Source organism: Azolla caroliniana, unplaced genomic scaffold (genome assembly GCF_043228905.1).
Source record: "Azolla caroliniana isolate FFs.n. ecotype wild unplaced genomic scaffold, voAzoCaro1.0.p SCAF_11, whole genome shotgun sequence".
Taxonomy (NCBI): domain Eukaryota; kingdom Viridiplantae; phylum Streptophyta; class Polypodiopsida; order Salviniales; family Salviniaceae; genus Azolla; species Azolla caroliniana.
Genome location: NW_028230446.1, coordinates 20,561,594 through 20,579,243, shown reverse-complemented (window position 1 = coordinate 20,579,243; position 17,650 = coordinate 20,561,594). Strand labels below are relative to the sequence as shown.

Genomic DNA, 17,650 nt, shown 5'->3' with positions numbered 1-17,650 from the left:
GTTCATTCCTATATTAAACGAGTGTTTCTTCCATGCATTTAGGTTAATGTCAAATACGTTAATTGAAATATTAAGGTCATGTAAATATTGCAACATAATTCTTATTTACATCCTCACCTTTAAGGTTTTGTCTTTGAAAACTAGATATTTAAGGGCGGAATTGTTTTTTGAATGAGGATGTTCTCCAATGTGAATCCATATCTTGGGGTTGATTTGCACACTTGATCAATACTTGTTTGAAGATGAAGTTTTTAGTTCTTATCCCTTGAAAACATAAGATTGATTAGGGTTCATTTGACTCTTGAACTGTAGAGGTCTTGTGGTTGGGCCTATTCCCTTGTTTAGCCTTAAGGGATTGTATCTCAGTTGGCAATAGACATTTGTCCTAATACTTGTTGCATAATCCTAAAACTAAAAGGCCAACATAAGTGTATTTAGGGAATCATTTTGATGAAAAATGTTAGGCAATGTGGTGTTTGAACTTTACTCAGAATACAAGGAAACCATAACAACTATCTTTTGTGCAACAACATGACTAGATCATATAGGGATAATTACAATCTTGAAATTGAGTAGTGGCACAATATTTACATGCACTTTTTATTTTTTATGTAGTACAAGTCTATTTTTGTATATTCATTGATTGGCGACAAACATGTAAGTCCATATGTAAGGGTGGCATGTACAAACTTTGGATAACAATAACCTCGACTAAGGGCAACAACCACCCTTGTGCTTGTGCTTTCCAAAAGCTGTATTGTAATGATGTATAATGTTGGAGACTTTCTCGCTAGTGGTGATGATCCTACTCACAATCAATATGTGATGGCAAGCTCACCACAAGAGACGGGAATGAGGCTCATATACAAAGGCTACAAACTAGTGGTGGTTGGATGGGCGGGCTAGGTGGCTCACTCAATGCATGGACGAAGCTACTACGTGACTTAGTGGAAGGCTATCCTATGCTCTAGTAGACCAATGAAATTCGTTACATATGAGCGCCAACGTATACATAGATGATAGTAGTGCACAAAAGTATGATGGAGCACACAAGCTAACATGTGGTACACCTGGCGATGGCGTTGCTCGCGGATATTCGAAATCTTAAGGCCTTCCTTGGTGTTTGTTCCTTACATCTTAATTAAACCCAACTAACTTAATTAAACCCAACTAACTAAACACTTTCACTTAAATAAAATCCCCCCCCCCCCTACACAACTTCGAAATCCATATCCCTCGAAAATATCAACCTTCCATTGTAGCTATGTAATCCTCTGACGCGGTAAAACCAGCCTCTGTTTTCTTCTCATATGTTGTGATGAGAACCTGAGCTTCATGGAAGAATTCAGTGTTTGCGGATATTTTCATGGCTCCGTTGTTAAAATGAAAGCACTCTGAACATAAAGTGGACACAACTTCGTCTGCAGCCTCATTTGAATTGAATGAAAAAGTTTCAACTTCAGCTATGGTACCCTACCTACGTTGGTGATGGATTATTCACCTCGCAAATGATAGATTTATGCCTATTCCATGTGGGGATTCACCATCTACATCACAACCTGGTAGGTCCATGCTTATAACACCGGGGGGTGGATCTCATACATCTCATAAAAGCTTTATGTCTATTCCATGTGTGGATGTACCGCCTACATCACAACATGGTAGGCACATGCCTATACTATGTGGCGATGCAGTTCCCACGTTAAAACATGGCATCTCTACGTCTATAATGTCTGGAGATGGACCATATTCATATCATAATGGTAGATATATGTCCAAATCCATGTGCATACCAAAAGGGGATGCACCAACCACATCACAATATGGTAGATGCATGTCTATGCCACATGGTGATTTATCATCCACATCACACCATGGTATGTCTATATCTATACAACCAGGAGGTGCATTGTCCACATTACTGCATGGTATGTCCATGCCTATACCATGTGGGAATCCACAATCTATATTACAACACGACATGTCTATGTCTATATCATTCAAATCACGGCATGGTATATTGATTCCAATGCCATGTGAGAATACACTATCTACGTCACACCATGGTAGATACGTGTGTAAACCACGTGGAGGGACTTTGTCTACATCACAACATCGGCGAACCATGTCTATAATATCTGGCAATGCTCTCACAATTCAAAAGAGTGGTCTTCTTCTTGAGTTTTCAAGCTTAGACGAAGCATTTGATGCATTGCAGGGTTCGAAACAATTTCTTTCCTTGAACTCATTGTTGTGGACTCTGGAAATGTGCAGTAAAAGCAAGAACTTAGACAATGCGATGTATGTATACTTGCATTTATGCAATTATGGTCTGGAAAATCACAGATGGCTGGTTAACCACATTGTTCCAATGTTTGTGGAATGTGGAGGTGTATTCTCTGCTGAGCATGCAATCTTTCGGTCAATGAATTGCAATGAGTATTCTTGGACATCACTCATTCAAGGGTTTATTGAATGTGGACAGCTACAACATGCCTTAAGTTTGTATGATAAAATGCAACAGGATCAGATCCGTCCAAGTAAATATACATATGTGATACTCCTCAAAGCTTTTGGAAGGCAGAAGTGTGTGGAAAGATCCCTTCAATTACATACAGAAATTGTCACAAGGGGGCTCGAGACAGAAACCTTTGTGGGTAATTCTCTAGTTCGTATGTACTCTAGATGTTCAGCTCTACAAGAGGCACGGAAAGTGTTTGACAAGATTTTAGCAAGAGATATAGTTTCATGGAATTCTCTATTGGTAGGATATTGTGAAGTTGGACTAACTGGAGAGGCATTGGAGTTTCTGGAATGGATGCAATCCCAAGGAACATGTCCAGACCATATCACATATACTTGCTGCATAAGAGCTTGTGGAAGTAGAGGATCTATAACAAATGGCCAACACTTACATACTGATGTGATAAAGAAGGGATTTGAACAAGATGACATTGTTTCGAGCACGCTTGTGGATATGTATGCAAAATGTGGTGCACTTGAAGAATCTCATTACTTGTTTGTTCAGTTATCAGTGCATGACACAATTTCGTGCAATTCTATGATAGTTGGTTGTGTTGAGCAGGGACATTTTCAAGAAGCCTTAAACTTGTTGGATGAAATGGAGAAGTATGATATATCAGCGGATTGTTCCACATATGCTTGTACCCTAAAAGCATGCGGTACAATGAAAAACTTAGATAATGGTCGCAAGATCCACATGGAAATATTGAAAAAAGGTTATGAAAGTGATGATTATGTCGGTAGCACATTAGTGGCAATGTATTCAAAATGTGGTGTTTTTGTAGAAGCACATAAGGTATTTAATAAAATGCCAATTCGAGATTTAGTGACTTGGACCGCACTAATTGGTGGACTCACTGAATATGGTCATGCTGATGAAGCGTTAGTATGCTTTGATGCAATGCAATTAGATGGAATTTGTCCATGTGAACTCTTATTTTCCAATGCCTTAAAAGCATGTAGTAGCATTGAAGCTTTGGATAAAGGCAGGGAATTACATGCTGAGATTGCAAAGAAAGGCTTTGAAAGAGATTCTTTTATTGGAAGCATAATGGTCGATATGTATGCAAATTGTGGTTCACTGATAGAAGCCCGGCATGTATTTGAAAAGTTTGTAGTGCGTGATACGGTGTTATGGAGTTCATTAATTTCAGGGTACGTGGAATATGGATTTGCTGAGGAAGCATTGGAGTTTCTGGAATATATGCGAACAGAAGAGGTGTTTTTAGATGCTACTGTATTTGCTTGTGCTTTAAAAGCATGTGGGGCAATAGGAGCGATGGAAAGAGGTCAAGAAATACATTCTGAGATAATTGCTAAGGGTTTTGAACATGATCAAACTGTGAGCAGCATATTGATTGACATGTATGCTAAGTGTGGAGTCCTTCTCGATGCCAAAATGATGTTTGACAAGCATTCATCTCGTGACATTGTTTCTTGGAATACAATAATTTCAGCATATGCAAGCCATGGTTTTAGTGAGAAGGCATTGTACCTTTTCCAACAAATGCAAATATTGCGCCTACCCATAGATGCTATTTCATGGAGTTCTGTTATACTGGGATATGCTGATAACCAAAAAGGAAGCAAAATGGCCTTCGCATGTTTTCTACAAATGCAAGAACAAGCAATGCTACCAAATGATATTATCCTTTTAAGCATTCTGAAGGCATGTGGTGATACCTCATGCCTAGATGCTGGGAGAAGAATTCATGCCCAAATATGTCATGTTGATGGTGGACTTGTTTTTAATCAACTCAACCTAACCACCACTATCATCGAAATGTACGGTAAATGTGGGGATATGGCCTATGCACAAGAACTTCTTGATGCCACAACACCACGGAATGTAGGCATGTGGGATGCTTTAATAAGGGGATATGCACGTCAAATGGAATTTGTTCTTGTTTTCTCTTCACTGAGAAGAATGAGAGCAGAAGGTATCCAGCCAGACGGTATCCTATTCCTTAATATTCTCAATGTGTGCTCTCACCTCAGCTTGATAACTACTGCTGAAAATATCTTTCAGGCGATGATAGAAGATTTTTGCATAATTCCAACCATCAAGCATTATACATGCATGGTGGATCTTCTGGGGCGGGCAGGCAGATTGCATGAGGCTGTAGTGATGATAGAGAAGACATGTTCTTTGCAAGAAAACTCTGTAGTGTGGTGTATGGTGTTAGATGCGTGTCGGAAATGGAAAAACATTGAGGTTGGAAGGTTGGCATTCGATCGTGCTGTGAGAACACCAAAAGAACAAGGTTGTGCGCCATTTATCTTGATGTCAAGCATATACGCAGATGCAGGACGATATGATGATGCAAAGATGATCAAGTCCATGATGTAAAAGATACTTGGCTATAACACCTCTAATTACAACTGACATGAAAATCTCTATTCACTTTGCTCCTTCATGGCAATGAAAGGTAGGAGCTGGTATGAAACCATATGTGATGCTTGATCACCTGAGCCACGGGGATCGGCTATACCTCATAAGGAAAAGTGAGATAATGGAAGCCTGTTGTATCAAAAACTCTTCATCTCCAACTATATTATGGTCAACGTCCGACCTCATGTCCGGCATTCAGATCTTCACCCTTTCAGTTTCTGATGATACCAATGATCACGTACCTGCCTTCTTCTTTTGAGTGTTTGTAGTCTTAAGACACATTTAGTCACCTTGCTGGTCATTTCCTTGTAATCATCGTTTGTGGGTTTCTTCCTCACATTGAGGTTTATCTTGAATAATAAAATGTATCAATAGAAAATATAGTAATTTTTTGTGCCATTTCAATAACACGCCTTAATTGCTAGTTTGTGTCTTAAAAGATGCTAGTTAGACACTTCAAAAATGGCCTCTTTGAGCTTGGGGATTGTACGATGCACTGACATCCAGCACTATATGTAAACAGTAAGACCAAATGTGGGTTTTACATGGGATTTATGAACATGCATGTCAATGTCTTTGTGTACATTATACGGAGCACATGCATATTTTATTGTGAGATTTAAATAACTTTTGTAAGGCTTAAATTTTCATGGCTAATCAAGTAGTATTAAAGCTTGAAAATCGTAGTTGGTGTTCGATATAAGTTTGGCCTCATAGATTGATAAAAAGCAAATGTTTCATATCAAACATCCTCGTGAAGAATGGTTATGTACGTGTATTAATGTTGGTAAGAACTTGTTTAGGTAATTCCGGACGTTGATTTTAGAAACTTGTCATGCTTTAATATTTTCTTGTTGTACTATCCATAATAAATGGATGTTCGTTATCTAGGAGTATAAGTTGAGCTTAAAGAGATTTCATATTTAGAACTCATAAGTTTCAAGTTCACTACACAATGTGAGACCCAGGATGTGGCTATTACATTGTCACTAATGGTTTGGAGCCAAGTTGAACGTCATCTCAATAAATTTCCAAGTAGTATTAATTTGTTTTTGAACGCATATAATTTAATTTTGACATATTTATTAAGTTCTTAATCATGAAGCTTTCCACCGACATTTATAAAAAATTGGATATGTGTTGTATCTACAAGCTAAACTTATTCTAAGCCAGAGTGTCTTCGTAACATATCATAACTCACCAATGGATTTTTGCATATTTATGAAATTCCTCTTCATGAAGTTTTCAACGACCGTTTAGAAAAAAATTGTACTTTTGCTATAGCTATGACCTAGACTTATAAAGTTATACTAGACCACAATGCCTTGATAACATATCCTAAGTTCTAACTTCCTAGTGTTGCCATGGTTCAAACACTAGATCTAAAGAGAAAAGAAGTCATGTGTTTGAGAACAAATGATAAAGACGAGCATATTAAAGATAATAACACAATGTTCCACTTTAGACAACCATAAATATATTATATATGAGGGGAATTCAGCTCATTAAACAAGGCTATGGCATCCCAAAACAAAGATAGACTTCCATTATTGTGGTATGACTCAAAACCATTCATAATATTCTTATCTCCATTGAATTGCATACACACCTCATGCAATTGTGTACCTAGAATGGAGGATTGTTTCAGAATGTACATAAAAAACCATTTAACCACATCTTATAGGGCGTATGATATCATTTCACAAAATTGATTGCTTTGTACTTGGCAATGAACAAGTATAATTCAACTTATTCCGGTCCCTTTGATAAGTTGGATTCTTGTAGTGTCTCATTGATTACATTCCCCATCGATGGCATGAAGGAACTTTCTCGTAAACAACTCCATTCAGATTGGTTTAATATGTCCACCTTTTAAGGGTTTAAAGGTATGCAATAAAATATATTTTTTATCCAATGTTTAGACCTTTACTAATCAAGGTTTGTATCATATTGATTGATATGTTATACTAATGTGTAGACTTGAATGTTGGTTTTTCTTCAACAATGGTATGAGGTGGTACAATATTATGCCCTATTTTTAGAGTCATTTAATGGTTTAAAGGGCATGGCTACACATGTAACTAAAGAATCTTATGTAATCTATTCATCACATAGACATTAACAAGAAAAGGAAGGGAAAGTATCCCTACAAATAATGTCCTAACAATGGCAAAGGAACAAATCAATAAGGATGGAAAAAGAATGAGACATTCAATCGAGAGACACTAAGAAATAGAAAAACAAAACATTCTAAAGGTGAGGGCACATAAAATTACACATGAACGATTCATATAGTGTGAACTTCACATATTCATATTTAAACATGTTATGTATGTTTAAGGAATGTTTTATAGCATAATATCTTCAATTATAAAGCAAATTGCTATTAGTACCCTAGTGTATAGCCTAAATATTATACTTATGATCACAAGTTGGCACTTCAATATTTGTCTAATCTTTGATCTACCTTTATGTCAATAACTAGGAATACGGGACTTGACTATAGATGTTTATTGTTGAGGAAAAGGCCCCTATCTAAGTCAACACAATATTGGTTGCTAGTTTTTAATGTAAAATGAAGTTCATTTCCTAATTGGGATTTTAATTTCACTTTACGAGTAAGTGTTGATCCATCGAGGGGGCATATTTTCGTGGTTAAAATGTGCATATGCATTGCTACTTTGCCAATCCTAGCACCAATGTATCAATCTTTTTCTATCATGATCTTGTTTAATGCTAAACAAACAAATAAATAGGAAATAGCCTTATCCACTTCTAAACTATTGTTATGTCTTAGTTGCATTATGGGTTGATATCGTATGGCTAGTGTATATGCATTTGATGTTACATATGAATTTCGCTTATGCATAATCCTATTTTGTAATTTTGTTCTATTAATAAAACATAGAAACTCATGAACATGCATTACGTCCAATGGTTTATGAGAAAATGATTAGTGAATTTTGAATCTATTTCCTTTTGTGTATCAAAATATATTGTTACGTGCTCTTACCCATGCTCACAAACCAATACATCCTTGCCCCAACAATATTTTAAAATTGCACATTAAGGTACACCAATTGGTTTGCTTCCAAAGCTTATAAAATCATTGAGGAGCTTTCACACAAAATCCTTGTTTTTTTCTTGTAATGGGGTACTGACTGTGCCAAACAAAGTTATCAATCACAACAAGAGTTTATCCATATAAATTTCGGTAGTTTAAATGCCCTAATCATTCTAGGCAAGGCATACTTTACATTGCCAAATCTTGTCATTCTATTAGAGACTCACATAATCTCTCCTTTTTGCAAGTCTTTGGTTAGATGGTTTATTTTAAAAAACATTGTGAGCAAGAATTTATTAAGCATGGTTCTTAACTAATAGGAGAGTCAAAGATTCCTTGAAACATAAGGTTGTAGATACATTGATACATTAAGCCAACAGATGGAAAACTGTACACATTGTTTGTAGATGTTTGAACATGTCATACAAGAGACAAAAATCTGGGATATGAAATGTCAATATAAAATAACATTCCCCATTAAAAACACTTATTTGAGAAAGAGATATACATCAAGTTTTATCATATGTACATTCTGTATTTTAAACATTTAGAAGAATCTTAGTTTGGTAGGTAGGCGTGTGTTTTTGTCGGCACGGATTTTCCATGTATAGTTGGTTGTGTTTGCACATGTATGTAATGTGTGTGTGCAAGTGCATGTGCTGCTTTTGTGTTGTGTGTAACGAGTTGGATTTAATTTCTCTTTTGCCTGGTGAAGAACTTAATCAAACTACTTTTATGCTTAATAGGGTTTAAGAGTGTTGGTGTATTTGGTGAGCTTTGCACATCACTCAATACTTCCTCACTCATCTTTCGGATTCTTATTGTACTAGAAATGACATCAACATGTCCAAAACTAGCAATGCTCCTATCCCCACCTTCATCCCCTTTTTTCTTCACATTTTTGGGTGACATATCTTTCGTGGAACCTGTTTCTAAAGCAAGAATTGTCTCATGGCAGTCTCCAAGTTTTAGACTTCCATTCACAATTGAGTGTCCCTATGGCATTTCCAAACAAAAACCATTAAGAACCATGTTCCACATATGTAATAGCTTTATTTTGAAATATTTTAATAAATCATACAGCTTTATTTTTAAATATTTTAATAATTCACACATTGTCTCACACTTTATCAATGTTCTTTTTAGTCTATAATTTGATTCTCTAAAGCTAGCAATGAGGTTCCTAAAATAGATGGATTTTCATTACTAACAATTTTGATAGCATTTGAAATAACCTTGATGTCAATCTTTCTACATTAATCCCATTTGCACTTTTACATCCAAGTATTATAATGTGACAAAAATTTGAGACATGTATTAAAGTCATGAAGCCATTAAATAAAAATAAATCTTACAAGAACCATAACATTATTTGATTACCTCATCTATTTTCGCAGCAACAAGGACCGCCTCATTTTGTAAAATGTTCGAGTTAGCCCTATGAAAAATACTGGAATCAAAATTGGACTCACCCCATCAAACATACTACTGAAAACATACATAAAGGTTACCATGTAACGAGTCTCAGGACATCTTCGATGGTAGCAAATGCATTTTATTTGAATCCAGGGATAAGAATTGTTTTAAATAGAACTTGATCAATTTTTCACACAATATAGAGGGCATGCATATAGTGACTTCCCAATCTCAAAGAATTGACATGCATATAGATACACCAAGTTATGGATTTATGTAAGACATACCTGTCAAGGGACTCTTGCAACTCTTCTAGTTTGACCTCCAGGGCTTTGTTTCTTGCTTGCTCTTCATTGATACTTTGCTCAAGAGATCTCATCTTGGTAGTCATTTGGATTGTCTCAAATCTAAGGGATTCCATCTTTTCAGCCATTTGGGTTGATTCCAATTGGCTTTCTTTAACCAGAGAATCGAGCATTCCATTCAGTGCCTCACTAGATTGAAGTCGTTCTCGTGTTAGATCTCTTGACAACTCTACCGATGAAAGTTTTCTTCGTAGGCTTTCAATGAGTTGCTCAGCATTGGATAATTCCCTCTTAACAACCTCTACCTTTTCCTTTTCTTGTCTTATTACATCCTGAAGATCTGATTTTTCTTGTTTGATCTCAACAAGCATTTGCTCCATCATGTCAATTCTACTAAACTCAGCTCTCATGTGTGACTCTAATGCAGCCTTTTCAGCCCGAAGCTTCCTAAGTTCATCATTGATTTGATGGCCCCTTAAGCTAGCCACCTTTTCATCTGAAGTGATGAAACACTTCGTAGCAACATTGTGCTCAGAACAATCAGAATTACTGGCATTCGTCAAAAGTGATACTGTGGCATCACTTGAAACATCTGGCTCCACTGTACCTTGCACAGACACAGATGAAAGCTCTGATGTGGATCCTTGTGGTTCTTGCCCGCCTGTATATTCTCTGAAGCCTAATGAAAATGGTGCTTCCTTAAACTTCCTAACAATGCTAGTGTTTCGGATATTTATTGTTTTAATTTGGCTTAATGCTGAGGAAAGCTCAGCTATGAAATGTACAAGCTCCATTTGTCCATGCAAAAATTTGTAGCCGACTGAAGTAAAGTGCTTAGGATTCAAGCCAAGCTCAAAGGGTGAGATAGAGCTTACATTGTTAGGATTACCATCTTTAGCAACACTACAAGTATCGCGTTGAGCCAACGCTTCTAAAGCCATCTCTTCAACTAGCCACATGAGTTCACATACTGCTGACATTAGCTCAGGACTCGTTTTGAATGCTTTCTCACCAGTATCAAAACTAGATGGTATGCAATCCTTAAGAGCTACCGAGATATTGGTGACTTGAGCTATTGAAGGCATTGGATTTGCTTTTCCACAATCTGATCGATCTTCTTGTGCTGAAGACAAAGATGCGAGACGCTCCATCTCAACAAAATCATCTGTTGTATCCAACCAAACAAGGTCTTTGGTCTTAGTGGATTGCTCCAGAGCAGCCTTCTCTTTCTGAAATTCTGTTAGCTCAGTGACCAACATAGAAGCCCATGAATCTGCAATGCTTCTCTCATCATCATGACCATCTTCTGATATTGACGCTTGACTCAGGTCTTGCCTATATCCACGAGAAATAGGAGAATCTAACGCATCATTAACATGACATATTAAAGAAGATGCCCTCCTGAGTGAACTTTGAGGTTGTCTCTCAAACATTGCTAGCTTATCAGTGGGCCAACTATTAACAAGCTTTGCTGCTTGAAGCTCCTTGGACTTCTTAGCCAAAGCTTCTTTTGATGTTTTTATCTCTTCCATGGTAAGACCTTGGTCCTGAAGAAGTCTTTCAGACCTGAAGAACGACTCGGAATGTACAGATTTTGGAGAACTTACACCTCGACGGGAACCCATATTGCTTCTGTATTTTTTATTCATTACCTCACTCTTTTCAGCATCCAAACAATTGGTTTCTTGCTTCATCTGAACTAGAGACCCAGGACAAGGGAGTTTCTTTTGAACCAAGTTCTTTAGCCTCTGACACTCGGTGTCTAACTTATCAATCTTCTTAATGTCATCCAAGTGTTGCTTCCTAAATGTCTTGCCAGATCTTCTATTGATTTCTTTCTCTTGATTGCATATCACAAGCTCCTTGTTCAGAGTGATTATCTCATACTTCAACGATGCATTTTCTTTCTCAAGTGTTCCAATATGAACTTGTAGCCTTACCACCAATTCTTCAAATTGGGACCGAGCTCTCTCTATCTCTGAAATGGTATCAGATTGTTCTCGAACAATATTGAGTAGCTGGGCATTTTCATACCTTGCTGCTGCCAGTTCACCACTAGCATCCCTAAGCTTCTCCTCAAGTTCCAGCCTTATATTTTCACAATCTCTTGTCTTCTTGATGATTGCCTCATGGATTTTCTCTTCTTGTTCTTCTCGTTGATGTCTTAGATCCTGCATGCATACTTTGAGGGCTCCATCTAAATGAGAAATAATGTCCTCTGTAGCTTGTTTTTGCTCTAGTACAACTTCTAACTGATTTTTTATGGACATGTACTCAGATTTGTCCTTCTCCCAACCTAGAAAACCAGCATTTATGAATCAAAATATGCATTTCTTAAAACCTAGAACCATAATACTAAACCCAAAATCCTGAAAGCCGAAAGGTAAAATTGTATGATAGCCACAATGATGTCTAGAGAAATACATCATTTCTAGAAAAAATGGGGTGTGATATATGATGGACTTGTAAAATTGAATTAGCACCTGAAATTGCTTCTTCTGCCACTTTGATATGTTGCTTCACCAATTCATCAGCTGCTCCCAATCTTTCATTGAGATCCCTAATGTTTTCATCAGAATATATCGACGTCATCTCCAATGTAAATTCGGGTGTGCCCTATGTCATTCAAAACAGTGAGTCCCAATGAGATTCGACCAACAGCAATATATGGTGACCAAAGGAACCACAAGAGCAAATCCTATATTTATTGATCTATTATATGCTAAATAGAATGATAGGTAAATAGATTTCAATGTAATTATCCTGGTGCAATACATCATGCATTCATTGATCATCATTGGCACAGGTTCAACTCACATACTATGTGATTCATTTATATAGTTTTAAATAAGAAAATCATCAAGTCTTTAAATGGTGCATAATGTCATGTCACAAAACTGAGGTGACAATGAGAAAATGACTAAGATAACAAGATTCCCCTTGCAAGAGATGAAGTAAACCTATATTAAGGTTTAGAGATAGTCCCATTTGCTCGAGATGTGTCTTGGTCTCACAATACCTGACAATATCTTTCTTCCCACTGTTATTGGCCCCTCTTTAATGTTTAGAAAAACAGCTCAAACCTCATGTATTTAACAAATAATGCTCAAAACAATCTTACACTGACTTAATAATAATAACATGGTACTATACACTAGCATACGAATTAACATGATCTCATTGAACCCCAATCCATGTGAATAAGAATAATGCCTCCTCAAAGTTCATGCATTTAGCAAAACAAGAACCAAAAACAAAATTATCTCAAGATTGAAAATAATTCTTCTTAACATCATATATATAATAATCTTACCTCAAGATCGAAAAATCTTTGCCCTTAAATGATCATATCTTGATGCAAACTGGTATCATCTCATCCCACTTCCTTCATTTGTAAAACAATTTCTTCTCAAACTTCCTTGATTTCACAAAAATAAAACCTTAAATTACACTATAAAAAACTTACCTCAAAATCAAAGAGAAATATAAAGGAGAGATTTCATCCGATTGCTCTAAAAATCCATTCTTCTCAATTGCCTCATCTTGTTTTCTTGATTATATTATGATTACTCTATTACAAGGAAATTGGACCCTTAACACAAAAAAGGGACGAAAAGTTAAATAAGCTAATGGGTACCTCTGAGAACCTAAAGTTTAAGACTCTGTAATAATGTGTGTGTGTGTGTGTGAGAGAGAGAGAGAGAGAATGGGAGGGAAAGAGAAAGGAAACGAGATGACATGCAAGAAAAACAAAATGTGGGTTCTTAACGGGTGCATGGGGGAGTATAAATTTTTTTGAAGAAAAGACACAGAGTAGTTGACGCTTAAAATAAAAGTGAGAGTGAAAGGTGAGCAGATTCTACTATGAGAAAGAAGAATAAGAAGAAGAAGGGGGGGGGGGTCCGCCAGAGCTAAAGCTTCTTCTCGCAGGGGATTAAATTTTAAAATCAAAATAAAAGAAGGAAGAGATGAAAGGGCTGTAGAGGAGAGAAAGGAAAAGGCTACCTAATTCATTTGCTGAAGCGGCAGAAGAGTCATCCCCAAATTTAGCTGCTTCTTCTTCTTCTTAGCAATTGCCATGTATATAGTATTTTATTTTTTTCCAAAAAAACACTACTTCGCATTAGTTAGCAAAGTATATAGTATTAGTATTAGTATATGAGAAGATTAGTAGTCTGTATAGTGGAGCAGGGGAATTAGTTGTGCAAATGACTTGGGGGGGGGGGGGTTGTTGTATATACATATGTATGTATAGGTGAACAAACTCTTGTGTTCTGAAAATTGAATGTGAGGAAGCCTTCCTACCCACCATGATCATGAATCATGACCATTTGGTCGGTCCGGACTCGTGTTACTACAATATAATGTCCCCCCTGAATGGCCTTGGGACTCCGGACAAGGTTTTGTGCTTTGTGTGTGAACACATACTTTGATTGCCTTATATTAATGTCATCATGACCATTCCTCCTCCCGTGTTGTCACTCAAGCTTTCCATCGGGACTGCTTTGATCTTTGCCGGCCTTTCCTCGTACATATGTGTCTCTCGAGTCCTTATCCTTAAGATAATATCGATATTGTTGTTATGTTGTCGTTTTCTTCCTTCTCTTGTTGAATAGCATTAATATTCTAGAGTCGTTTTAACACGAACCGCCCATTAGAATCAATATTCTCAAATTAAATTTGCAAATATTTTAATGAGCTTTTAAGATATTTTCACAACGCTTTTGACCAAAACCTTGTACATTGCAACATTGTCTGTGAGTAGTGAATTTTGAGGAGCTTCCAAACTCATTCATATCACGATGTATAAAGGAGATGCTTTCATACTAAATCATGCATTGATCCAATTCGTTTCCTAAGTAGTACATGCATATTTCTTTGTATGATCAGTAATACAAAGTATCTTATACATATGTTTATATTGAAAGAAGAAGAAACTTACATTGCCAAGTTGAAATGATGTTCCTAGAAAAGTTCAATGTTTAAAATGTAATTTCGATTTTCAAATGCCTTATCAAAGTTCAATGTCTTATCAAAGTTTTCAAACACATGCACTTGATGTGTCTTAGAAAATGGATCGGAATATGCATGCTTGCATTAGGAGGGGAGAAGATAGACTCAAAGAAATAACTTGCCTTCTAACTCTAGTACCACTTATTCTCAATATCACGTCGGTTCTCTAGAGCTTCTTTAATGACTATGGTTTGTCCTCTTCCTCGTCGATTCATGTTCCCCTTGGTCACCTGATTGTATCTTAATTTTCGAAGATAAACAATCATTGACAAAGTTCTCCTAATTTGAAGACAAAAAGAAAAGAAATATAATATAGTATATTGACCTTCAATGTTTCAAACCAAGAACACGTCTACGCAAACATGACTATTCTATCTAATGGTGATAAGTGTATTCTAAACCTCATTGTACTTCATCATTAAAAATGTGACACATCATTAAACACCTTTTTTCTGCCTTGTCATTAAATATTCCTCATCATCCTTTTTTCCCTCAAGCCTTAGACATTGACAAAATTTCCTTTATCTTTTTTCTTGTGGCATCTTTTGCGACTTCTTTTAAATTAGTAGATATTAACTATGGTAAGGTATTGTTCTTAGAAGACCGGTTGTTATCATACCTTATTTCTATTTGCTTGTCTCTAAGATGAAGCACAAAACTTTGATTGTGTGTCAATAAACAAACAAGTTACAACCTGTCCTATTTACAACATTGCCTTATGGTTGCAACAACATGGGTATCATAAGCCCGAAAGATTTGCATAAGAAGATTTTGTCGTCTTTCAAAATGTGTATGACCTTTCCTACCAAAATTCCCCTCCTTAACTCTCTTGCAATTTCCCACTCCTCCACATCAACTCAAATTTAGACATTGGAAGGTACAATGCCTGCCAATCTCTTGGCTACAAGGAAGTTTGACACCACAAACTTTGCAATGTGCAAGATTTAAATAGAGGATATTCTACTCCAAAAATCCCAATCCTTATTCCTTACCAATGTCCATAATCAAGATCTGAGGACCTTACATTGTATGCATATTTAATGATTCATACACTTGACATAATTGGTGGTGTTCAACAAATCGAATGAAGGTTAACCATGTCTTATTGGAGATCTTAATTGTTTTGATGTGATGCTTATTCAATTGCAAGAACATTACATAATTTTGAGTTAAAAGTGCAAGAAATCTTCTTGTTATAACTCTTACCATCATCATAGGATACTCATCACAAGATTCTAGATAACTTGAACAATTATCTACCATGGATAATTTGATATCATTTTGGAGAAACACATGTGAGATCTTACAAGACAAGCTCCCCTTATCTTTGTATTAGAATTATTGAACTCTTGGCCAAATCTTATTAGGTGTACTATTATTTACAATGCCATCCCAATTCTATTCTACTTACCATGTCTCCCTTGTTACCACAAACATTGTTTCATTGGTCTCATACAATATTTTGGCCCTTACAAGATTTTTATTTCTTTTTGCCAAAGAGGTCTTTCGAGCACGTGCACATATTTTTCTTCACCCCTTTTTCCTTAGGAGAAGCACACACATATATGTGGGACTAATATAAACGATAAGAGAAGTTACGAAAGAGACAAACCCATCACTTAGTTTAATGAAGGTTTATGATGGCAATGTTGATGATTGTAGGAAAGGAACAAATGCGTAAGTTGATGGATGTATATGACCATCTATATGAATGTCATTGATATTTATGTATAGCATTGAGTGGGGAATGTGTTTATGCATTATGGTGCTGCAATATAATCTTGACCTCAAATTCAGTGAACAAATACACATCATCTTCTTGTAAACAATTATTAGAGAGCTTTTCCATATAATGTAATAAACTCTTATGCAATTCCATTTTTCATGTCTACATCTACATAATTTTAGTGATTGGGTGCAGCATTTCTACATAATTAGAGAACCATGTAAGAACTTTTTCATGATGCATAATTCCATATATCATATCACTGCATTACCCATTTATGATCCAACGCATGCTCACATGTTTGGCTGTGTCTGTGGATCATGGACCATACAACAATTTCATGACTCATAAACCATGTAGCATTTTCTTGAAACCCAACATTAATAAATCTGATGTATTTAACCAAGTTGAGAAAACCCATATATTCATTAGGCATTCAAATTTTCATGAACAATTTCCGTGTCTTTTCATGTATAATAGCAAATCATAACCATAAAGCATACAAGTTTACAACTAAAATAGCAATCTCTATTGACAAAAACCCTTGAACATTATTAATGTCCTTGCAGTTGCCCATTGAACATGATATAGTTTTCCTTTGGAAAGAGTTCTCACAGTTACAGATAAACAATAATCAGGTTGAACTTCCTCCTTTCACATCCATTCAAGCAAATCTCTACTTTGGCTTATTTTTTAAACTCCCTCAATAGAATTTATACATCACTTCACAAATTATATATTCATTAACTTAATAGAGAATCAATCTAAATATATGTTCTTGTTCATATCATAGAACTAATGGTTCATATCGCAATGAAGAGACCATAACATACTATAACCACAAAAAACTAACATAACTTCAAAGTAACCTAGAGAAAAATGGTTAGTTAGGGTGGAAATAATATGGCTACCAACATATGAGTAACGAACAATTCAAAAAACCATAATGCCAAAAAAACATGACTTGGAGGTAGAAAATAATACAGCTATGAACATATGAGTAGTGAATGATTCAAAAACCATGGTAAAGAAAAAAACCATGACTTGGCATGAGTTCTGGTAAGCATCAACTAGGTGCAACTTGTTTTACCTGGTTATTTGATAATTTAGTGCATTTTCTGGCTGTTTTATAGAAGAGTTCAATTTTCAAAGCTTGTGCTATTTTTTGAGTTCTCATGGAATATTCTTAAAGTGGTCGAATTGGTTGCTGG

The 17,650-nt window shown here is 36.0% G+C and overlaps 2 protein-coding genes and 1 long non-coding RNA gene across 3 annotated transcripts; 1 reads left to right on the top strand and 2 right to left on the bottom strand.

Moving 5' to 3' along the window:
• Positions 1–1,291: 1,291 nt before the first annotated feature.
• On the top strand, positions 1,292–5,085 carry LOC147858440 (pentatricopeptide repeat-containing protein At4g39530-like). Its single transcript, XM_087327282.1, has one exon. The coding sequence runs from the start codon at positions 1,520–1,522 to the stop codon at positions 4,871–4,873; it is 3,354 nt and encodes a 1,117-aa protein (XP_087183408.1). The 5' UTR covers positions 1,292–1,519; the 3' UTR covers positions 4,874–5,085.
• A 3,341-nt stretch (positions 5,086–8,426) lies between these two features.
• Positions 8,427–12,517, bottom strand: LOC147858439 (filament-like plant protein 4). The gene is made up of 5 exons (XM_087327323.1): positions 12,476–12,517; positions 12,184–12,316; positions 9,683–11,996; positions 9,360–9,417; positions 8,427–8,975 (listed from the first exon to the last, which is right to left on the bottom strand). The coding sequence occupies exons 1-5, from the start codon at positions 12,482–12,484 to the stop codon at positions 8,670–8,672; spliced, it is 2,820 nt and encodes a 939-aa protein (XP_087183449.1). The 5' UTR covers positions 12,485–12,517; the 3' UTR covers positions 8,427–8,669.
• Positions 12,515–13,538, bottom strand: LOC147858438 (uncharacterized). Its single transcript, XR_015530478.1, has 3 exons — positions 13,167–13,538; positions 13,014–13,085; positions 12,515–12,719 (listed from the first exon to the last, which is right to left on the bottom strand). It is a non-coding gene; the product is annotated as an uncharacterized LOC147858438 (long non-coding RNA).
• Positions 13,539–17,650: the final 4,112 nt, after the last annotated feature.

What these genes read in the sequence shown, in the direction of transcription:
- LOC147858440 (XM_087327282.1), top strand. Translation starts at nt 1,520, where the DNA reads ATGCCTATTCCATGTGGGGATTCACCATCTACATCACAACCTGGTAGG.
- LOC147858439 (XM_087327323.1), bottom strand. An exon ending in GGCAGAAGAAGCAATTTCAG is followed by an intron (nt 11,997 to 12,183) that starts GTGCTAATTCAA and finishes CTGGTTTTCTAG; the next exon opens with GTTGGGAGAAGGACAAATCT. An exon ending in TTGCAAGAGTCCCTTGACAG is followed by an intron (nt 9,418 to 9,682) that starts GTATGTCTTACA and finishes TATTTTTCATAG; the next exon opens with GGCTAACTCGAACATTTTAC.